Genomic DNA, 24,127 nt, shown 5'->3' on the forward strand with positions numbered 1-24,127 from the left:
TTCTTTAGAAATATTTAACAATAAAATTCGAATGATGGGGGCTTCTACATTTGCAAGGCTTGGGGCATATAGCCAGATAGTGCATTGGTACATCCTAAATAATTGTGGAGAACAACTGGATAAATACCTAAGGTGAGCCCTTTTCACTTTCCTAATTACTTTTAATAGGACATTTATTTTTAGTATTTAAATAATTACTTTTCACTCAATATAGTGAGCACAAAGAATTATTGCGTTCAAGATATGTAAGAGAAGAAGATCTTGAAGCTGCTCATAAAGAGGAATTCTTTTCTTGGTTTAAGACCAAGGTAAATTATGTTTGATATTAAGTTTATCAAGTCATCAAATACAAGAAATAAATATTACAGATGGCAATGCTTAAGGTTAATGGCAATCAAGAAGCAACAGATGATTTGTATTCTTTGTCACAAGGTGTTGATGATCGTTACACATCATGGAATAGTTGCATTATAAATGGTGTTCGATTTCGTTGTAAAAAACGTGATGATAAGTTCAACACACAATGTAGCGGAGTTTCACCAGGGGGCACTGAAGAGAGTGGAAATATTACTTATTATGGTGTTTTACTTGAAATCTTAGAGTTGGACTTTATTTATCATTTCAAAGTTTTTGTCTTTCGATGTAAATGGTACAATACTGATCCAAGAAGTAAAACAATGGCAATTGATCATAATTTGACATCAATTGATATTACTTCTAATTGGTATGTTGAAGATCCATTTATCTTGGTTGATCAGGCTCAACAAGTTTTTTTATCTAAGTGATCGAAGTAGGGGTAAAAATTGGATGATTGTCCAAAAAGTTAATCATCGAAACATATTTGATGTGCCCGAGCATACAAATGATTCAACTGACAATGAATTCGTTAGTGATCCAAAAATTGTGAATGATGGGATTTTTCAAGAAGAAGAATCAAGTGAGTTACCAACTTTTGAACCAATTGAGGAAGTCATTGAGACGTCTTCACTAGTTCGATGAGACGTGGCACCAACAACTCTTTCTAATGAATTGATTGCTGAATTACATATTGACAATGGACATATTGATAATCGAGAAGAGGATGGTGATTTTGATGATAATGGAAGAATGTTTATTAATGATGAAACATTGTATGAGTATTTGAGTGAAGTTGATTCTGATAGAGAAGATATTGATATTGATGATGATTAGGTTAATTACTTTTCTGTAGTAAATTCTTTTAATTTATATCATTTAATATATTCTTATTTTATTCATAATAAATAATATATACTATAAATTTGATTATCACAATCTGTTTAGATTTTTAAAATGGCTCCAAGTGTTAGAAGAGGATCACGAAGGGGAGGACGGAGTGGTATGACTACAAGATCTAATAAAATTACAAGTGGTAAGATTATTATAATATAATTTATTTGCTATTGTTGAGACATATAGTACTTTGCTGAAATTGTTTTTTTTTTTTTTGGATAATTTTACAACAGAGTCTCATTCTATTGCACCATCATCTTCATTAGCACCATCAACCAGTGTAGCACCTCCTAATTTGAGTGGTATGATATTTCCCTACAACTATATATTTAATTAATGATTATATTGGATTGATATTTTATTTTATAATGTAATTGTTTATTAGCTCAACAAGCATAACAAGCACCAACAACTGATCCACTAACAGTAGAACCACCGTTAGTAGACCCACATATTGATTCAAGTGGTATAATTATCCTTTAAGTTCTTTACTTAACCAAATTTTTTTTTTAAAAAAAGTTCTTTACTTAACCAATTAAGGGTTATATCTGAATAATATTATATGTTATTTTTAAAATGTTGTATTGTAGAGAAAGCTAGAAACCCTATAGCAAAACGGGGGCCTACTTGTGGTCATGGTACTAAGGTACTTAAGAAGTCAGCTAAGTCGTTAACTGTAACCTTCGACTATAAACTTAATCAAGCTATTTGTGATAATGCTGAGCGATTCAACAATGAGATTGGATTTATAATTCGCCATTACTGTAGTTTTCAGTACAAAGAATGGAGGCTTGTACCTCCAGAAGTTAGAGCTCCACTTCGTGCTCGACTCTTAATAAGATTGACTAATATTTCTAAATTTTTATATTTTTCAGTTTATGATCTCTAATTATTATTGCAACTTTCTTCCCGTAGAATACATTTAATATTGACATTGAAGATGAGAAAGTCCAAAAAGTTATTGATGGGCAGATGCAACGAGCATGGAGAGGCCACAAATATAAATTGCATGACCATTTCAAGAAAGTTGGTGGTGAAATAGATCCAACGAAGGCCAAGAATGAGTGCCCTAGAGGAGAAGTATCTCAGCAAGACTGGGAATATCTTTGTGATCGGTCTGAACCTAGCTTTTTGGTATGTAATGATTGATATTTAAAACATTATTGTGGTTTATACATTAGAAGTTTCACTAATAATACTTGATTGTTCTTATAGGAACTATCAAAGAAGAATGCAGACAGTCGTTCCAAAAGGAAGTGGGACTCTAGAAATGGCTCAAAGTCTACCGCACGTCATCACATATCACGTGGAGTAGATTTAGATGCTAGGACATATTGAGACTTGGCTCCTTCGTCATTGGCATAAAGAGAATGGATGGGAAACTCCAGAGTTGAAGGACACATATGTAAGTGTATTTTCATTTAATGTAGTCAATTATAATAAATTAGTTGTCTTATATATTTACTTTTATATATGCAGGAAAAAATGATACAGTTAAGGCAAGATAATCCTCCAGAGAAGATGTCTGACAAGGAAATTTTAGAACAGGTACTTGGTCGACACTCTGTTCGTTTGTTTGGGCGGGGTCGATCTCCTAACATATCTGAGACAACAAGTACTAGTAGCGATCCAGATCGTCCTAGTTATTCTCAACTCATGGAGCTTTATCTTGATTTATGAGGAGAGCTTGACACTATGCGACAAACTTTAATTGCAAAGGAAATCATGTTACCTTCAATAAATACACATGCATCTGACCATAGTTCAGGACCTTCAATGAACACTACTCCTTTCAGAAATAATCAAGACACACCTTGCCAACCTAGTTCAGAGTTTATGAGCGAGAATGTGTAGGCTATCTATATTTAGACATCTAGTTTTCTACTACACTTCATACTCTAGTTTTATTTTATGAATTTGTATGTGTTTTGTTCTTACATTTAAGATTTAGTGATGTTTTATATTTTTTTTCCATAACTATGTTTTACATAGTTTTATTTTAGTAACAATTTAGTGTCTATTACTTCTTTTGTCAAAACAAATAATTAAGATATATAATAATTAATAAAATATTTTAAAAAATCTAAATAGAATTAATAAATTAATATTTATACACATAATTTAATATTTACCCACACATGTTTATGGTTTACCCACACTTCTCAATTTACACGTGGCACATATAAATAATGACACATCATACCACGTAAGCTGCCACATAAATGCCAAGTTGGAACTTTGTATCCATGTGTCATGCCATGTGACAGTCAGTAGTCCCGTGATCCGTAGAGGAAAATACTGGGTAAGCTGTGCAATCTCACATCGCCTGGGGAAGGTCAAGTGGGATGATTCAGAGACTGTGTACGTATGGGACTACACAATTGAAGAGAGCTTAAATAGATTGATTGGTACTACCTATATCAACAAGGTGCATCTTGTTTTTTGGTAGCCCATCTCGAAAGAACTCCACAGTTAAGCGTGCTTGGCCTGGAGCAATTTCAGGATGGGTGACCTCCTGGGAAGTTTTCTCAGGAAGCGTGCGAGTGAGGACAAAGCACGCTGGAAACACTCGTGTTGGTTTGTAGGGTCAGTCATCAATCCAGAAAGTAGCCAGAGTGGCGTACTTGTGTATAAGAGCTATTTATTCCGTGGGTGTAAGGACCCAATAAAAGCTTGAAGCGAGGACGTTACATGCCATGTGCCATGCCACGTAAGATGACACGTTGGCAAAAATAGCCACATGTCATGCCATGTCACATGCGAAGTCATCATCCACATCATCAATTATATCTAACCTAGATACTCACCCACACAAATTTATTATATTTTCCTTCACATATGTGTGTGGGTAATGACATATCTATTCCCCTCATATAATGTATGTGTGGGAAATGATATTTATTTACACCTACTTTTCTACACATGTCTACACTTTAAGTATGTGTGGGTATAAAGTTTACCCCACACATAGAGATGTATTTTCAAAACCCCTAATTTCTTGTAGTGTACAATGCTCCGGATGACCGCTCTCGTAGCGCATCATCCCAAGACGATTTGAAGTTCCACTACTACAATTATTCGAATTCGCGACAGTTTTGAAAACGATTTTTTTCGGGGACCGTCGCTAAAAAAATTAAGTAACTGTTTAAAACCGTCGGGAAAAATGAGTATTCCCGACGGTTTTAAACAGTAGCTATAACAATAGGCGACGATCATTATTAATTAATACATAAATACGAAAAAAAATTATAGGGGTATACCCGGCGGTTTAAAACCGTCGGGTATAGTATAGCCGACTGTTTTAAACCGTCGGCTATACTATACCCGACGGTTTTATACATTCGGGTACACCCCTATAATTTTTTTTATGTACTTAATTATATTTCCCCCCAATTCTATTTTTCATTCTAACCTAGCTCAACCCACTCTCTCTTCGCAGCCCCTTCTCTCTCTAGCACAACCCAGCCCCTTCTCTTCTTCTCTGTCGAAGACGACGTGACCCAGCCGCTTCTCTTCTTCTCTGTCGACGACGACGACACCAGTCTTGCATTGGTAAGTTTTCTTTATTTTTTTTCTTGCAATATATTGTTTTCGGCTGAGATTGGATACCTGAAGCTTGTTCTCTTTTTTCTCTTATTTCCTTGCAATATATTGTCTATTATCTCTAGTTGATTAATAATACTCTCGGTCATCCCTCTCCGGCCCGGTCTGTGCATCGTCCATATACTCTCGGTAATTCATTATTCCTCATTCAAATTATTACTTATTTATAAATTTTGAAAGAAAGTTGTTTCGGATCAAAATTTATGAGGCTACTATATACATTTTGTGTTTCAAATCTGGTCAAACTATATTCCGTGTATTAGTATATATGTTATTGCCTTCTTTTTCAATTGGATAATGGAGCTTTCATACAGTACTGCAATGAATGAAGCTTCAGCATAAAAACGAGAAAAAAAAAGATGTTTTGTGCTTTTTCCTATTGTTTTTCCCCGAAAATGAATCAAGAGTTTCTATGCATTTTTTTTTTAATTAAATTATTTCAATTTGTTTTTTAAATTGTAGATTGCATAAGACGATATCTTTTTAGTGAGAGTGATTCGTCTCCGGTAAGTTGTTTATCTTGCTACAGCGATGAAAATATTTATTTTCTTTATATAAATGAATTATAATAATATTTTGTTGAAATAAATTAAGTGTATTGCACTCAATAGATTCTTACGTGTTCACTATAGTATGGCTAGTCGAGTAGTGTGCACTCAATTTTGCTATATTCTTCTTAAACCTTATAGAATTTCTATATTTTTAGTCACACTTTTTAGGTTATATCATAAAAGTAATACAAATAATATTACACATGCCTTTGAAAATATGCAGATTGGTCTTGGGGATTAGTTTAGCTTATACATCAATGCTATTTTATTTTTTAATGAAATTAATTGAATTGGTAATTGATGATCATGTAGTGAGTGATAGATCTATATGTGAGTACAATTAATAATACAATACAATTTCCTCTTAGTACAATACAATACATATTTATATTAATATATTGCATTTGAGAGTTGATACTTGTTAACAGATTTTGTATTTATTTGTAGGTTTTGGGTTCTTTGTGTTGACTAAAAGTTGCGCAATTGTAACTCTATCTATTGGAGAAAGGTATAATCTCTAAAAACTTTATAATTCTTTGTTTAGTGGAGTTTAATATGTTAGATATTCATCCGTAGTGAAGTAGGTTCTGCGATTAATTGTACTGCGGTCGGATGGGTGGAATATATATGCATGTTAGAAGAGTTTGAATATCTTAAATATTCATCCGTAGTGAAGTAGGTTCTGCGAATACATGTACTGCGGTCGGATGGGTGGATATTTTTATATTGTTAATGTTATTTTGTTATTATTGTATTGTTTTATGTGTTTATTAGTTATTTTTTTTTTTCATGTTTTTAATTTTTGGGAATGTCCGATTACAGCTGTTATGCTGCCGAAATTTTACTAGAATTAGGATAAATTTCACTAAAATGCATAAAATTCAATAAAATATATACACATATTTAAACAAATAACTGAATAATTTTTTTTTTTTTTAGAAGTTTCAAAATGGATAGAAATTGGATGAGTGCGAATAGATTATCAGCGGAGTATAGTGAAGGAGTTGACCATTTCTTGGACTTTTGTCAGAAGAATGCTAAAAATACTAAATTGGTTCTTTGTCCTTGTCTTAAATGTGGTAACATGGAGTGTGTGGACATTGCTAGTATAAAGGAGCATTTATTTAGGAACGGAATAGACAAGAGTTATAAGGTTTGGGTTTACCACGGGGAAAAGAATAGAGTTCCGGGCGAGGGAACGTCTAAGTCTAACAAGGTTAAGGGTGTTAATTTGGAGTATGAGGATGATCACATTCCAGAAATGATTGGAGATGCACAATATGAATTAAATGTCAATCCTTTGAAATTTCAAAGTTTTGTAGAGGATGCCGAGAAGCCTATTTACCCTAATTGTAATAGGTTTACTAAGTTGTCGACACTTATTAGATTATACAACATAAAAGCCAAACACGGGTGGAGTGATAAGAGCTTTTCGGATTTACTAGCTTTCCTAGTAGAGTTATTACCGGAAGGTAATGTGGTGCGTACTTGGATTCAGGCAACGACGACATCCCGGATGATTTGAACTTTATTATATCCACGTAAGTTCTATATCAAACATCCCAATATGTTAGCGTGTTCTTTATTTATAAATTTATATATGCTAATTAAATTTACTTTTTGTGTAGATCGTTCACAATGTATAACCGAATGGTACGACGACCTGATCGACCTACCCAGTGGATGACTCCTATTTGTCCTCAACAACCCGATGACAAACAGTGTGGATACTACGTCATGAAATTCATTGAAAGTTTCATGGTCGTAGAAGATCCAATACAATTGTTGACCCGACAAGATAGGTTCTCCACTCCGTACACTAATGATGAGATAAATATTATGCGTGATCGGTGGATTCATTATGTGAAAGCGGAAGCGGAGCGACAACAGCTACCGTGTTAGACAGTGTGTATACATATACATATTTAGATGATATTAATTAGCGTTAGTTCAATTATTGTGACTATACAAAATTTTAAATATATTCAGACGTTAGTTTAATTGTTGTCACTATGCAGATTTTTACAAAATTTAAAAATTAATGCAGGGAAAAAAATTGCAGAAAATTTGTTTTTTTTTCCTATTTTTCAAATGTACCGACCGAAAAAAACCGTCGCTAAAAAAATTCAAAAACGAAACCAGCATATAAGACACGTTTTAAAACCGTCGCCTATAACTGGGTATAGACGACGGTTAAGAACCGTGCCTAATACTATAGGCGACGGTTAAGAACCGTCGCCTATAGTATTAGGCACGGTTTAAAACCGTCGCCTATACCCAGTAATAGGCGACGGTTTTAAACCGTCGGGAATCCCAGATTAGCGACGGTTTTGAACCGTCGCCTATTTTGCCCAATTTACGACGGCCGAATAGGCGACGGTTATAGAAACCGACGACAATACTTTAAACGACTGTTTAAAAGCGTCGGGAAAACCCATTTTTGTAGTAGTGTTCATTTTGGAAACATCACTAGTGTTGCCTTCACGATCCCGTAGTCAGGAGACTATAACAAGATCCAAGTCGACTAAAGTTCATGATCAGCTTGGAAAACCAAAAGACTTGCGGGATACTCTAACCAGAAAACGGTTGGTGGAAGCGGGAGCTTCTAGAGGTGACCCTAATCGGGTAATAGAAGCTCCAACTGGGACGTAGACCACTATATGGTGTTAACAAAATAGAGTTCGACAATCTAACAGTCCTAGTGAAGGAATCAGGACCCCAAAGTTGTCTAAGTTCAAACTCGATAGATTGCGATGATCACCACTCTCTGACTGAATCAAAGCTCTATACCAATTCCTCCTAAATTCAAGAATCCTCGTATCAATACTTTAAATTATATATGTCAATACTTTTTTTATTTAATTATATTTTTTTTAAATATCACTTAATATTTAAATTTAATTATAGTACATATTATCAAAATATTATCAATTATCAATTTTTAAAATAAATAAATAAATAAATAAAGCTTTTACAGGTGAAAAATTGTGTCGGCAAAACTTACCTACCAACAATAAAATATGGCGGGTAAGAGTTTTGTTGGCACAAAAGTGCACCAATATATCTATATTCCCGCCATATTTTATTGCTTGGGTAACAATTTTATGTGTTGGTAAAATTGTTACCCATCAATTGGAAAAAAACATGCCAACAATTAACACCGACGATCCAATTTTTTCTGACACATAAACTCACCGGTATAGCCTAATTTTATTAGCACATTTGCCAATTGCGCTGGTAAAAATTATTTTACCGACTAAGTATTCTCGACCAAAGTTTGCCGGCACATTGTGTTTAGTTTTGCCGATGCAAATTTGGACGGCAAAAATTCTCTTAGTGAATATTCGTAAAATCAGGATCTTCACCTACCTTTATTAATCTTAATAGGTAAAAGTACATACCCACTAGCATTATAAATAATCAGAAAACTATTAAAACATGATCGTAGTTTTAGATCAATGGTTGGTTGCACTCTATCAAAGATATTGCGAGATATATATATATATATATACAACACCAAACACATTAACATATACGAACAAATTGATGAGAGAAACATCATATATATGAACAAATTGATTACAGGGAAGGGCATGGATCGTAATTAAACATGAATAAAGCTATCAATTAAATATCTAATCTAGAGGTTCCATGATTGAGGTTGCCTTGAATTGAACTTGGCACTCAACACTATTTTGAGTAGCTTTTTTCCCCATATTATGATCACTTAATAAAGCAACATTATTCAATGGATCACACCGAACCTTGGGCTGGAAAACACCTATCCGAATCTTCCCCAATCTGACTCTCACTCGAAAATCCTCTATCTTAACATTAATAACAAACATCCCACGTTTCTTCTCCTCTTCAAACCTCTTAATGAATCTGGACCGTTCATTGGAATCTCCAAAGTAAAGCTCTCTCTTTCCAGCAAAGTTGTACAGCATAGTAGTAGTGGTCTTACGGCCTTGGTAGAACACTTCCCATTTAGAATGAACGTAATTGTTTTCTTGATCAGAAGCAACAACGACCATGTCGTAGAAAAATCCCATCATCTTGTTAGGGTTTTGGATTGCAACATCAAAGTTGAGATCGTAGTAAAGAGTATCGTTTGTAGTGGTGAAGTTGAACTGGGCAAGAGAGGCCTCGCCAATTTGGATCTTCATTTTGTGTGGGTTGACTATGATCCAAAAGAAGAGGAGGGCTAGGCCGATGACGATGGATATGGTGATTATGATCTTGATGATCCAGCTTATTATTAGGCAACAACACAAGCATCCGGCGGAGGCCGGACCGGATGTGGTCATAATGAAATTTAGAATAATTTTGATTATTCTGAATAATAATGGTATAGAATTAACATGTTTTGTCCATGAATAAGTTTATATATCAAGGAGGTTGATTCTCGCAATCTATATGTTTTTTTTAATGAATTTGCCTGCCGTGATTAGCAAGAGATGCTTGTAAAGATAAGTGTTTAATTTTATGCAACTAATTATAAAATAATTAAGGGATTATATGTGAGTTAAGAGCCATATGTGTTATTCATTATAATATGAAATTTTCAGTTGAGACTTTCTAAATAATACTATTTAATTTATAGGAATTAAAGAGGAATACCATATATGTATATGAGAAATATACTAAAATTTACTAGTGGTAGTGTCCAGCTTTTATTCTTACAAATTACACTATAACGTTATTATTCATAATGAGTTCTATATTATTTAATGTAATAATTTTTAATCACAAGCGACACATCTAAAAAATATTAGACTATTAATAGTAATATACTATAGAATTAGGCATTGAAGAAGGTTGTAGTATTTACAAATTATGAGTTTAATAATGATTCATTTGACCAAATATGTTTGATATGTTGTGGTGGTTGACCATTGACAACTGATTAAATTTAATTTGTATATGTTAGCTAGTGTATTGAAGCAAGCATATACACGTAATAATGAGCTGCTTGCGGAAAACTTGGTATTTCCTTTCAGTATGAATTGTCTTATTAATATGAATGTCAATGTATAAAATATATGTATTATATATTTGTTATAATAAGTAAGAATAGTTCAAAATTACATATTTGATTTAAATATATAAAGATAAAGATATATATAGATATATGAAAAATTATCCAAACCCACCCGTCTTGATTAAATGAATTTGCTGTCAATGTTTTGGTTAATCTAAACCATTTACAATTACTTAATTTGGTCACGAATTTATTAAAATTCTAACTAGTAATTCAAACCAGACTAATTTATATATTCTCTTATTATATATTCTTAGGGCTCGTTTGGAACGCCGTATTAGGCCGTATTGTATTGTATTGTATTATATTGAATTGGATTATATATCATATTTTTATATAATACTATGTTAAACTTTAATTTATACTAAAATATTATATATTTAGGTGTCCATTAAAGTTAATACCACATATAGTTTTACATAAAAATATTGCATAAAATACAATTCAATATAATACAATACAATACAATACGACCTAATACGGCGTTCCAAACGAGCCCTTATTGTATAATTTTTTGAATGAAATATAAATATTTGAGAACAATTTTTAGAATATTTTTTTATTGTTATTTATATATTATAAACTTATAAATGTAAAAATTATGAATAATTACTTAAAAAAAATAAAACAACTACAAAATACAATTTATGATTATAAACAAAAGCATTTATTTATAAATGGATTAGTAATTAATTTGGTTTGAGCATTTAATTAATTTTATTTTATTTTAAATATACTTTTAAAAAAGGTTTGGCTCAAAAAAAAAAATTTAAGTCTCATGTACTATTATATAAATATAATAAATCAGTTACACCTTATTTATGTAAAAAAAAGGAAAGTACATATACGAGATAGAAAAACTATGGTGACTGAGTATATATGGCCAAGTAGACTTGGCCGCTGGACAAGCTAAATTGTTTCTCATTTTCAGGTTGAAAATTTAATTCTTATATGTATGAATTAACCTCAATAAAAAATTTAAATAAAGAAAAGTTAAATCAAAATAGATAAATCAAGAACAAAACCCGCAAACACGTATCAAATCAAAAGCATAAACACATGAATTTAGATAATTTCCAGACACAATAACACACGAGATTACACTGGTTCATATCTTAAGTTCAATATGAACTTAGTGTTAGAGATTTTATTACAATGGAAGAAAATCAAAATATTACAACTCTATTGCAATGCAATACAAAGACTAACAAAGAGATTAAATAAATGCTACAACAACATAATATACGATATATATACAGTATATATATTATATATAAGAAATGTAAAAGAAGATAAGAACACGTGTAATATAAAATATGTATATATATAACAAGAGAATAATATATATATATATATATACACTCACTCACAACCTTGAGTGTAGATTAGTGGGGATCACCATGACTTAAACAAGGTATTACACATTTGTCCAAAAGCTTATTTCCCCCTATGCACTAAGGGAACTCTCTATGAAATAACTTTGGGAATTATCAAGCCTCACTACTACAAAAACCCCCTTTAGAGGCGGTTTTTAAGCCCTTTCAGCGTCGGTTTTCGCGAAATTCGCTACCGACGCTGATCAGGGCGACGCTAAAGGGTTTATATGAATCGACACCATAGGTACCCCTATGGCGTCGGTTATTAGCTTATAACCGACGCCACAGGGGTACCTATGGCGTCGGTTATTAGATAATAACCGACGCCATAGGGGAATTACCAACCGACGCCAAAAGCAAGCGATTTTCAGTTTTTTCAAATTTTTTTTTATTTAATTATATAATTTTAATTTCATTTTAATTATATATTTAATAATTTTATATATTATTTTATTTAATATAAATTACATATTTATTTTTTAAAATGTGAATCAAATATTATTTAAATTTGGGTAAAATACATAATTTAATTTCATAAAAGTAATTAAATATTACACAAACACTAATGTAAAATTAGTTAAAAATATTAAAGTTAATAAATCTAACTACAAGTTAATCTATAAAAATTACATAATGAAGAAAAATTCTTCGACCTTTCAACCTCAATCGTCACCGTGAATCACCGCCATCAATTGTTCGATCCACTTTCGCTGTAGTGGTAACAATTCTGTTTTTGGATCGTATTGCTTCTTACCCCCAAACTGTTAAAAAAATTAAAAATTTATATTAGTTTATGTATATGTATATTATATATTTATTATTATAGAATTTATATACTATAATCAATAATTAAAACTTACTGACTTTTTGATCTTGTATGTAATCTACTGGGGTTGGCACGTGCGACGATATCAGTGATATATTTCAAAACATAAAATCCGCATTCTTGGCTTTTAGGTTGTCTTGGACAGTTTGCTTGGTTAATTCCTTGCCACTGGCCAAGATACTCATGTGCGTTCCCTATATACATGAATGCCCTGTGTGGCAAAATTATATTAGCATTTCAATTCGTTAGTTAATTTAAAGTCGTTACATAAGAAGTCATTAAATTATTACCTTCCGATCATTTGTTCTATTACTTCGGGAATTGGGCAGCCTTTTACAGTGTTTAAATGGATAATTTTCCTTGGCGCAACCACCACTAGCGTCCAATGCATCCTAGAAAATTATATTGGAATATAAGTAAGATAGTATAAAAATAATTTGAAGACATAATATAGAAATGAACAATTAGCACTAAAGAATTTAATAAAGTTTACCCGATATTCCAAGGAATAAAGAACATTTGGTGGTTGTTGTTCATTAATGATAACCAATTAGCCAATCGTCTTGCCGCATCGTCAAAAGACTGACTCTGTTCTTCATCGTTGATCCCATGCACTGTGAGAAGCTCTGGGTCGTAAAACTTGAAAATTTTTCTCAGACCGTTGATGCTCTCCCATATGTGCCTGCCAAAAAAAGTGTTAGTGCCTTATAATAATTTAACTATAATTTGATATAAGGTTAATTAGATTAAAGAAGAGTATACATCATTCCAAACAGCATTCCCTGGTTGCCGATGTAGTCACACGTAGCAACCTGCTGCAAATCCTCTCCAGATAACGTGATCTGGGTACGCGGTGCAATGAATCCTCGGGGGACAGGAATTGTGATTATATCACGTTTATCTTTGAGCCTTAGGAATTCATGAATCATCCATTTTAGCGAATTAGGGATCAACGCCATCTTCTCTTCCGTGAACAAGTCATCTTCCCGTGCACCACGGCCTTGTGGAGAAAGCATCGGAGCTTTCCCCTTTGACGCATCACGTCTTGAGGGCGGTTGAGCGAGTGGACCCTAAACAAAACAGAACATAATATATATATATCAAATTAAATCCAAATTCTACCGAAATTTCGGCAGCATAACGGTTGTAATTGAATGACCCCAAAAATTTTGAACATAGCTGTATAATGACAAATAACACATATATAACAGTAGTTTTTTCATCCATCCCACCGCAGCACATATATTCGCAGAACCTACTTCACTACGGATGAATATTTAAGATATTCAAACTCCACTAATCATTAATAATTAATTTGAGTTGAGAAGTTACCTCGGTTGTTAAAATTAAGTGTTTAGGCCAAGGAAGGAACATCTGGTATACGTCCCTAACATATCTGCACTCTTCAATTGGGACTGGGATTTCAGCGTCCTCTTGCAGGATTTCCGAAACCATGATCCGGGCATGTGAATCATCGTAATCCTGGCAGTGAACTTTGATCGTACCCACATGCTCGTACAAATACCCTCGGGCCACAATATTGTCGATGTTGTCAGAGCAGAGATGTACTTGCTGATTAAGGGCCGCATGGTCATCATAATTGTATAGGATACCTTGGTCGTTGAGGGAAATAAACTCCTCAGCATAAATTTGTGGTTGTACCTCATCCTGAGGAGCGTATGGTTGTGGAACATACGCCTCACCAGCCACCTCTCCTTCTTCCTCTTGTTCGGCAGCGTTCCTCTGCTGCTTAAGGGATTGGACTTCGGCTTTCAATTTTTCAATCTCCTTCGCTTGCCGAGCCACAACATCAGACACTTCCCTTTTCTTCCTGCCGAACAGTTGAGATGCCCTGGTCAGGAACCTACAAATCATAAAAAGCAAATTAGCAACGATTTTATTTGTGTAACTAAATAAATAACATTTGAAGTAATAGCATACCCAGCAGCCCTGACACGTCCAGGATGCTCTGGTGTCCCGAGCGCCTGCGTCAGGATATCGTTTTGGCCCTGGACCTGAATTTGTCCCTGACTAAGCTTCTCTTCTAATTGAGCCTAATGCACGCATATATTCAAGCAATTAGTATATGAATTATATACACTAACTCATGAGTAGAACTCAATTAAGGATTAATATATACTTACTATCTTCTCTGCAATTTCCTTGTCGTAATCAGTGACAAGTTTTCTACTCTTGGTGCGAGATTTAATCCAAACACGGTGGCGGGGGGGATCTGCAACTTCGAGGTCCTTTTTCTACATAACGTTATAACAATGAAATGAGTACCAATTAAATTGTATAGCACATTATAGCACATTAAATTTTAAGTATTACTTACCACAACTTCCCGTACGTTCACCATTCCACTCCGACCACTTCGATGTCTGGATTGAATTTTTGAGGAACGTTCACGTTGCACCTTACTCAATTCCTACAATGCCAAAAAAATACATTAGATACATGTACTTGTATTTAAGAGTTTATCTTAGTGTTAATATAATTAGCGTACCAGAAATTCAGGAGTTAGTCGACTTTCAACAAATTTGCACCAATCAGCAGCGTCGATCTCGGGGTGCTTTTCAGGGACTTGTGCCAGTCGTCCCAGATCATTCTCTTTCAACGCGGGCATTATGATGTCTTTTGTCATCCTATTCTTGAAGTCTTTCATTAACTTCCCAGCTAGGATGAGACAATCATGTTTGAAGGTGTCCGGCACAATGAACCCCGTCTATTTTGAAGGAAAACAAACACGCTTAGAGTCAACATTTGGAGTAATAGAAAAACAAATCAAAATTCTAACAAATAATAGCTTACCTGAATGTCTTTCCAAACTTTATTTTTCAGAGTCGGGTTGACTTCTTTCCAATTTTTATAAGCCAACCCTATTGTCTGCCGACATCTGACTCCTAGAGTGGATACGAGCTTCGCATAGCTTTTTCCACAGTATTGACCTTTATCATTAACTTCGAGGGCCACTCTTTTCCCCTGATCCATTAGTTTGGATATTTCATTCATTTGCGTCGGCCCTCGTGTAGGTATTGTGGTTGGACACTCTGCCTCTGGGTCTGAATCAGATCCCGAACTCGAGTTGGCCATATCTACACCATTAACAAACAAAATTGAATATCATGCTACTAATAACACTAAATTCTACCGAAATTTGATCCAAATTCTACCGAAATTTTGGCAGCATAACGGCTGTAATTGGACGTTCCCAAAATTTTTAAAAGTGCCTAAAGTAACAAACAGAACAAATATAACAATACAGAACAAAGAAACTAACATAAACAATACAAAATTTATCCACCAATCCGACCGCAGTACATGTATTCGCAGAACCTACTTCACTACGGATGAATATTTAAGATATTCAAACTCAACTAAGCATACATTGATAATTAATTATACTAACAAAAGGTTAGCGGATGGATATACCTATTGCAAATCCGATCAACACCGAAATATGTCGATCGACTCTCAAATATTAGCACACAACCTATAACATAATGCAATATACAACCAAATTAAAATTTTAATTATTAAATTACTTACTAGTTATTAAACAAAGTAGCAAGTTACTAGTTACTAATTTCCATAATTTTTTTTAAAAATAACATATACATATATATATACATATATAATCAACTAAATATCACACTACCATAATTTTAAAAACTTTAACTCTAAACTAATTAAATTCCTACTACCTCTCATTCTCATTCACAACAAATATATATACAATACAAATACACAAAATACACAAATAGTATATACACAATATATATACACACAACATATATATAAACACATATTCAATAATAAAATACAAAATATATACATATATATTATATATCAAGTAAATAAATATTTACCTTATAAACGCAATCCGGCGACAAATTGCGACCAAAAATCCGGCCACCTATAGCACACACAATATAATATTAATAAAATGAAAAAATCCTAAAAAAAATTTACAAAAACGAAATAATACCAATGTACATTAATAAAATGAACAGAATTCATATTTATACCTTAATGAACGTTGAGATTGAACGATTTCTCCGCTAAAAGCGGTGGTCGGAGTTAAACCACCACCTTTTTTTAAAATAGGTTCGGGTACAGTGTAAATGGGTGAAAAAACAAAACTTTTTTAGTGTATGGGATTAGATATTGAAAATAGAAACTTTTAAGACAAAAATGAGGTGAAATGGTGAAGAAATGAGAGAGATATGTGGGTTTTTAGAGGTGGTTGGCGAGGGTTTTCGTGGGTTTTTCGTGGGTTTCTCTCTGCTGTAAGTGGCTGGGTAGGCTGGAGAAGAAGAAGTGAGGAAGAAGAAGACGATGCAGAGGGTTATAGAGGGGAGACCCTATGCCGTCGGTTCCTAGCACAGAACCGACGGCATAGGTGCACACGTGTCAATAAAGTGTGCACCTATGCCGTCGGTTCCTAGCAAAGAACCGACGGCATAGGGTCTCCCAAAAACCCTTAAAAAATCCCAATTTTCAACCGACGGGATAGGGTTTAGTAATATATATACCTACGGTTTTTACCAAAAAACCGCCTCTAAATGTCAATTTCGAATCTGGTGGGTGTTCTCACACCCTTTAGCTTCCCTTTTTATAAAATGGGTTAAAAAAAGGGAAGCTAAAGGCCCATATTGTAGTAGTGCCTTTTAGGGTTTTCTAGCAAAGTGCTTTCTTGATAGAAAACTTGACATCTCTTACTCCCAAATGAGTACCATAGACCTCCTTTATATAGTGTTTAGGATATCACCATTTGAAATTCAAAATTCATAAGTCATAACCTCCATGGATATTATGGACTCAATAAAGAGATGTAACGCATGCACACCATAACTCCTATAGAGATGTAACTCATGCACACCATAACTCCTATACCATTAAGAATTTCAAATAAAGATGTGTAACACCTTTTACACTCTTAAAGTTTGTGATAATGGTGGAAGTTACTCATAGTAACAACTCCTCCAAATATTACAAAATGATGACACATAATATATAATGTCATATGTTACATATTAGTTTGTTACATGTATTTAATCTACACATTATATTATTGATAAATAATATAACAACCCCCCACTAGATTAAATATTATCTCTTTAGTAACAAATTTGTAACTTTTGTAACATTTATTTAATCAATCAAAAATATTATATCAAAATATAACATTCCCCCACTTTGATTGACTAAATACACACTTTTAAGAAGTCTTGCTTAGGTGCATTAGATAAAATGTCTTTCGACTTGAATTTTATCTTAGTGTAATTACCACAAAGTTTGATGAAATTTTGGTTGCCATAGCATTGAACCACTATTCATTTAATACAAACCGGTGATAACACACACACCCTTGCTAATGCTCACTTGAGACTGCATGTCTCGCTCTTGCACCGTTAATGGCCATGTGCAAAATTCCAATTAATGGACTCTCTAGAGAATAACTCCCAATTCTCATAAGAGGTGGCACCACCTCTAGTCCATATAGGTGGAGTTTTAGTGTCTCACCACTCTTTAGACACTTCTTAAGCTTAAGGTGAGTTTTCTTAAGCTTAAGCTCCATTGAAAAACCTTTCGATTTTAACTCTCAATTTTCACAACATGTACTCATTCATAGATGGGACAATTGAGTACCATATTCACTCTATTGACTTGTTATTACCTATTGAACTTAAGACTAGATGTTTACTAGTGTTAAGATAGGTTACCATCAATGAGAGAAACACTAAGGGAGTTTAGGTCCCATCCCTCGAAAATTCATGCGTTAATCTTGTACGGAGATTAAGCGATTTATTATAACCTATCACTATTGATTCCATGTGAATCATGCATGCCGAAATATAGTGTTCACTTTGTGACAACTTTTCTCTTTAAGTACTTAAGCTTTGAAAATTCAATCATAAAAGATTAATTTTCACACAACTCAAATTCTCAATAATTTTGATACCAAGCATATCAAAATTAAACACTAATTTAGACACCAAACATGTCTAAATTCTCATATTTTATTTTTAGACACCAAGTATATCTAAACTTTCTCATATTAGAGTATACACCCTCACACTTTCACATTTCATTATCAAGACAATATCTTGATTTAAAATATAGAACACCACTTTGTCTCTATAACTCTTTTAATTAATTTCCTTCTTGAAATTATTTTCACTTAACTTTGACACCAAAATATGTCAAAATTTTACATATACAAATAGCCAAATTTGATTTAGAATTTGAATTCAAAATCAAATAAATTAATCAATAATGTCTCAACACATTTTGATTAAATTTGTGGCTCACCCCCACATTTTTACCATAAAGTGTATATAAAATATCACTTTTGTGTATTTTCCTCTTCAAATGACTATTTAAGGCCACTTTAAAAATACCATTTGACATTTTTAGTTTTCTCAACAAAACTAAAATATCAAACTCACATTACTGCTCATAAAATAATGTGATTATTTTTACTCATAATTTTAAGGTTATCTCCTTATTGAGATTAGCCCAAAATTATACCAAAGTTAACAAAATTCTCATCAAATTTGTTCACAACTTTGATCATTTAAGATTCAAAATTTCTTCTCCAATTTTGTTATCTTTTCACTATTTTTGAATCCACATTGATTCACTACTACAAAAACCCCCTTTAGAGGAAGTTTTTAAGCCCTTTCAGCGTCGGTTTTTGCAAAATTCGCTACCGACGCTGATCAGGGTGACGCTAAAGGGTTTATATGAACCGACGCCATAGGGGCGTACCAACTGACGCCAAAAGCAAGCGATTTTCAGTTTTTCCAATTTTTTTTAATTTAATTATATAATTTTAATTACATTTTAATTATATATTTATTAATTTATATATTATTTCATTTAATTTAAATTACATATTTATTTTTTAAAATTTAAATTAAATATTATTTAAATTTGGGTAAAATACATAATTTAATTTCATAAAAATAATTAAATATTACACAAACACTAATGTAAAATTAGTTAAAAATATTAATAAGTTAATAAATCTAACTACAAGTTAATCTATAAAAATTACATAATGAAGAAAAATTCTTGGACCTTTCAACCTCAATCGTCACCGTGAATCACCGCCATCAATTGTTCTATCCACTTTTGTTGTAGTGGTAACAATTCAGTTTTTGGATCGTATTGCTTCTTACCCCCAAACTGTAAAAAAAATTAAAAATTTATGTTAGTTTATATATATGTATATTATATATTTGTTATTATAATAAATATATACTATAATCAAAAATTAAAACTTACAACTTTTTGATCTTGTATGTAACGGCTGGGGTTTGCACGTGCGACGATGTCAGTGATATATTTCAAAACATAAAAACCACATTCTTGGTTTTTAGGTTGTCTTGGACAGTTTGCTTGGTTAATTCCTAGCCACGGGCCAAGATACTCATGTGCGTTCCCTATATACATGAATGCCCTGTTTTGGAAAATTATATTAGCATTTCAATTCGTTAGTTAATTTAAATTTGTTACATAAGAAGTCATTAAATTATTACCTTCCGATTATTTGTTCTATTACTTCGGGAATTGGGTAGCCTTTTACAGGGTTTAAATGAATAATTTTCCTTGGCGTAACCACCACTAGCGTCCAATGCATCCTAGAAAATTATATTGCAATATAAGTAAGATAGTATAAAAATAATTTGAAGTCATAATATAGAAATAAACAATTAGCACTAAAGAATTTAGTAAAGTTTACCCGATATTTCAAGGAATAAAGAACATTTGGTGGTTGTTATTCATTAATGATAACCAATTAGCCAATCGTCTTGCCGCATCGTCAAACGACTGACTCTTTTCTTCATCAGTGTTCCCATGCACTACGAGAAGCTCTGGGTCGTAAAACTTGAAAGTTTTCCTCAGACCGTTGATGCTCTCCCATATGTGCCTGCCAAAAAAAGTGTTAGTGTCTTATAATAATTTGACTATAATTTGATATAAGGTTAATTAGATTAAAGAAGAGTATACATCATTCCAAACAGCATTCCCTGGTTGCCGATGTAGTCACACGTAGCAACCTGCTGCAAATCCTCTCCAGATAACGTGATCTGGGTACGCGGTGCAATGAATCCTCGGGGGACAGGAATTGTGATTATATCACGTTTATCTTTGAGCCTCAGGAATTCATGAATCATCCATTTTAGCGAATTAGGGATCAACGCCATCTTCTCTTCCGTGAACAAGTCATCTTCCCGTGCACCACCGCCTTGTGGAGAAAGCATCGGAGCTTTCCCCTTCGACGCATCACGTCTTGAGGGCGGTTGAGCGAGTGGACCCTAAACAAAACAGAACATAATATATATATATATATCAAATTTTATCAAAATTCTACCGAAATTTCGGCAGCATAACGGTTGTAATTGAATGCCCCTAAAAATTTTAAACATGCCTGTATAACGACAAATAACACATATATAACAGTAGTTTGTTCATCCATCCCACCGCAGCACATATATCCGCAGAACCTACTTCACTATGGATGAATATTGAAGATATTCAAACTCCACTAATCATTAATAATTAATTTATAAGAGAAGTTACCTTGGTTGTTAGAATTAAGTGTTTAGGCCAAGGAAGGAACATCTGGTATACGTCCCTAACATATCTGCACTCTTCAATTGGGACTGGGATTTCAGCGTCCTCTTGCAGGATTTCCGAAACCATAATCCGGGCATGTGAATCATCGTAAATCTGGCAGTGAACTTGGATTATACCAACATGCTCGTACAAATACGCTCGGGCCACAATGTTGTCGATGTTGTCAGAGTAGAGATGTACTTGCTGATTAAGGGCTGCATGGTCATCGAAATTATACAGGATACCTTGGTCGTTGAGGGCAATAAACTCCTCAGCATAAGTTTGTGGTTGTACCTCATCCTGAGGAGCGTATGGTTGTGGAACATACGCCTCACCAGCCACCTCTCCTTCTTCCTCTTGTTCGGTAGCGTTTCTCTTCTGCTTAAGGGATTCGACTTCGACTTTTAATTTTTCAATCTCCTTCGCTTGCCGAGCCACAACATCAGACACTTTCCTTTTCTCCCTGCCGAACAGTTGAGATGCCCTGGTCAGGAACCTACAAATCATAAAATGCAAATCAGCTACGATTTTATTTGTGTAACTAAATAAATAACATTTCAAGTAACAGCATACCCAGCAGCCCTGACACGTCCAAGATGCTCTGGTGTCCCGAGCGCCTGCGTCAGGATATCGTTTTGGCCCTGGACCTTAATTTGTCCCTGACTAAGCTTCTCCTCTAATTGAGCCTAATGCATGCATATATTCAAGCAATTAGTATATGAATTATATACACTATCTCATGAGTAGAACTCAATTAAGGATTAATATATACTTACTATCTTCTCTGTAATTTCCTTGTCGTAATCAGTGACAAGTTTTCGACTCTTGGTGCGAGATTTAATCCAAACACGGTGGCGGGGGGGATCTGCAACTTCGAGATTATTTTTCTACATAACATTATAACAATTAAATGAGTACCAATTAAATTTTATAGCACATTATAGCACATTAAATTTTAAGCATTACTTACCACAACTTCCCGTACGTTCACCATCCCACTTCGACCACTTCGATGTCTGGATTGAATTTTCGAGGAACGTTCACGTTGCACCTTACTCAATTCCTACAATGCCAAAAAAATACATTAGATACATGTACTTGTATTTAAGAGTTTATGTTAGTGTTAATATAATTAGCGTACCAGAAATTGAGGAGTTATTCGACTTTCAACCAATTTGCACCAATCAGCAGCGTCGATCTCGGGATGCTTTTCAGGGACTTGTGCCAGTCGTCCCAGATCCTTCTCTTTCAAAGCGGGCATTATGATGTCTTTTGTCATCCTATTCTTGAAGTCTTTCATTAACTTCCCAGCTAGGATGAGACAATCATGTTTGAAGGAGTCCGACACAATGAACCCCGTCTATTTTGAAGGAAAACAAACACGGTTAGAGTCAACATTTGAAGTAATAGAAAAACAAATCAAAATTCTAACAAATAACAGCTTACCTGTATGTCTTTCCAAACTTTATTTTTCAGAGTCGAGTTGACTTCTTTCCAGTTTTTATAGGACAACCCTATCGTCTGCCGACATCTGACTCCTAGAGTGGATACGAGCTTCGCATAGCTTTTCCCGCAGTATTGTCCTTTGTCATTAACCTCGAGGGCCACTCTTTTGTTTTGATCCATTAGTTTGGATATTTCATTCATCTGCGTCGACCCTCGTGTAGGTATCAAGGTTGGACACTCATTTTGTGCGCCTGAATCAGATCCTGATTCCGAGTTGGCCATGTCTACACCATTAACAAACAAAATTTAAAGTTAGCTATATATATAACAAGTACTGTATACGAAATATTAAATGCATAAACAAATTGTTAAGTATTGAATGTCATTCCCGAGTATGTTAATGGAAGTAAGTCTCGTTTGGTTTCTTTGGGTTTCTATTTTAGGTTAACAGAACAATGAATCAATGATTTAAGCATAAGAAATGTGTTTTTTGCTTTAATTTACTTTTATTATTTTTATCTGTTATTGCATTTGTATTCTTCTTCCAAAATTAAAGTAACTTTTTTTTATTACTATTATTATGTGTGATGATGAATGATTTTTAGCTTAAGGATTGTGATTTTAGTAAAGTGTTAAACATGTTGTGGACCATGTAGCTAATCATTACAATGGTCATCAACTATACCCAAAAAGAAAGATGATTGAAATGATATTGGGATTTGTTTTTGTTTTTATTAGTTATGGCAAAGATGAATTTTTTGGCATGTTTGATTCCAATTTTGAAAGAAATTTTAAAATTAAGGTCACCATTTTCACTAGATTAGTAAGCTCACATAGCAAATGGTTAGATTATTTTTTAGTGACCTAACATCTTATTACTATGTTATAATTAATTAGTTCTTTGGGTTATGTAAATATTAATATTTTTTTAGTAAGATTTATCCTAATTCTACCGAAATTTCGGCAGCATAACGGCCATAATTGGACGTTCCCAAAAATTTTAAAAGTGCCTAAAATAACAAACAAAACAGATAAACAATACAAAATTTATCCACCCATCCGACCGCAGTACATGTATTCGCAGAACCTACTTCACTACGGATGAATATTTAAGATATTCAAACTCAACTAACATGCATTGATAATTAATTATATAATAAGAAAAAGTTAGTTAAAGTATATACCTATCAATGCAAGCTCAAATACGCTACACACAAAATTATGCCAAACCTACAATATAAACAAATACAACGAAATTGCAAAATTAATTATTTCATTACTTATAACTAGTTATTAAAAATAGTAACAAGTTACTTAGTTACTAAATTATACATACATATATATATATAATCAATTATATCTCACACTATTATCTTAAAAAAAACATTATTTCCCACACTAA

The 24,127-nt window shown here is 33.4% G+C and overlaps 3 protein-coding genes and 1 long non-coding RNA gene across 6 annotated transcripts; 1 reads left to right on the plus strand and 3 right to left on the minus strand.

Annotated features, from left to right (window-relative positions):
* Positions 1 to 4,670: 4,670 nt before the first annotated feature.
* Positions 4,671 to 6,883, plus strand: LOC133030039 (uncharacterized). The gene is made up of 4 exons (XR_009683940.1): positions 4,671 to 4,803; positions 4,920 to 4,983; positions 5,317 to 5,360; positions 5,853 to 6,883. It is a non-coding gene; the product is annotated as an uncharacterized LOC133030039 (long non-coding RNA).
* A 1,991-nt stretch (positions 6,884 to 8,874) lies between these two features.
* LOC115701474 (NDR1/HIN1-like protein 10) lies at positions 8,875 to 9,780 on the minus strand. The gene has a single exon (XM_030629286.2). The coding sequence runs from the start codon at positions 9,710 to 9,712 to the stop codon at positions 9,041 to 9,043; it is 672 nt and encodes a 223-aa protein (XP_030485146.2). The 5' UTR covers positions 9,713 to 9,780; the 3' UTR covers positions 8,875 to 9,040.
* Positions 9,781 to 12,873: 3,093 nt separating this feature from the next.
* On the minus strand, positions 12,874 to 17,064 carry LOC133030188 (uncharacterized). Of its 3 annotated transcripts, XM_061102500.1 has the most exons (12): positions 16,680 to 17,063; positions 16,521 to 16,567; positions 16,084 to 16,144; positions 15,463 to 15,746; positions 15,158 to 15,376; positions 14,987 to 15,079; positions 14,793 to 14,903; positions 14,590 to 14,702; positions 13,981 to 14,512; positions 13,411 to 13,718; positions 13,142 to 13,330; positions 12,874 to 13,040 (listed from the first exon to the last, which is right to left on the minus strand). In XM_061102500.1, the coding sequence occupies exons 4-12, from the start codon at positions 15,742 to 15,744 to the stop codon at positions 12,935 to 12,937; spliced, it is 1,953 nt and encodes a 650-aa protein (XP_060958483.1). In that variant the 5' UTR covers positions 15,745 to 15,746; positions 16,084 to 16,144; positions 16,521 to 16,567; positions 16,680 to 17,063; the 3' UTR covers positions 12,874 to 12,934. The 3 variants fall into 3 exon arrangements, with proteins under 3 accessions (XP_060958483.1, XP_060958484.1, XP_060958482.1); XM_061102501.1 differs by lacking the exon at positions 16,084 to 16,144; XM_061102499.1 differs by having other exon boundaries at positions 16,084 to 17,064.
* A 2,693-nt stretch (positions 17,065 to 19,757) lies between these two features.
* LOC133030189 (uncharacterized) lies at positions 19,758 to 23,097 on the minus strand. The gene is made up of 11 exons (XM_061102502.1): positions 22,726 to 23,097; positions 22,421 to 22,639; positions 22,250 to 22,342; positions 22,056 to 22,166; positions 21,853 to 21,965; positions 21,244 to 21,775; positions 20,671 to 20,978; positions 20,402 to 20,590; positions 20,199 to 20,300; positions 19,945 to 20,119; positions 19,758 to 19,845 (listed from the first exon to the last, which is right to left on the minus strand). Exons 1-8 carry the CDS (start codon positions 23,005 to 23,007, stop codon positions 20,410 to 20,412), a joined length of 1,839 nt encoding a protein of 612 aa, XP_060958485.1. The 5' UTR covers positions 23,008 to 23,097; the 3' UTR covers positions 19,758 to 19,845; positions 19,945 to 20,119; positions 20,199 to 20,300; positions 20,402 to 20,409.
* Positions 23,098 to 24,127: the final 1,030 nt, after the last annotated feature.

This window comes from Cannabis sativa, chromosome 8, assembly GCF_029168945.1.
Source record: "Cannabis sativa cultivar Pink pepper isolate KNU-18-1 chromosome 8, ASM2916894v1, whole genome shotgun sequence".
In the NCBI taxonomy this organism is placed as follows: domain Eukaryota; kingdom Viridiplantae; phylum Streptophyta; class Magnoliopsida; order Rosales; family Cannabaceae; genus Cannabis; species Cannabis sativa.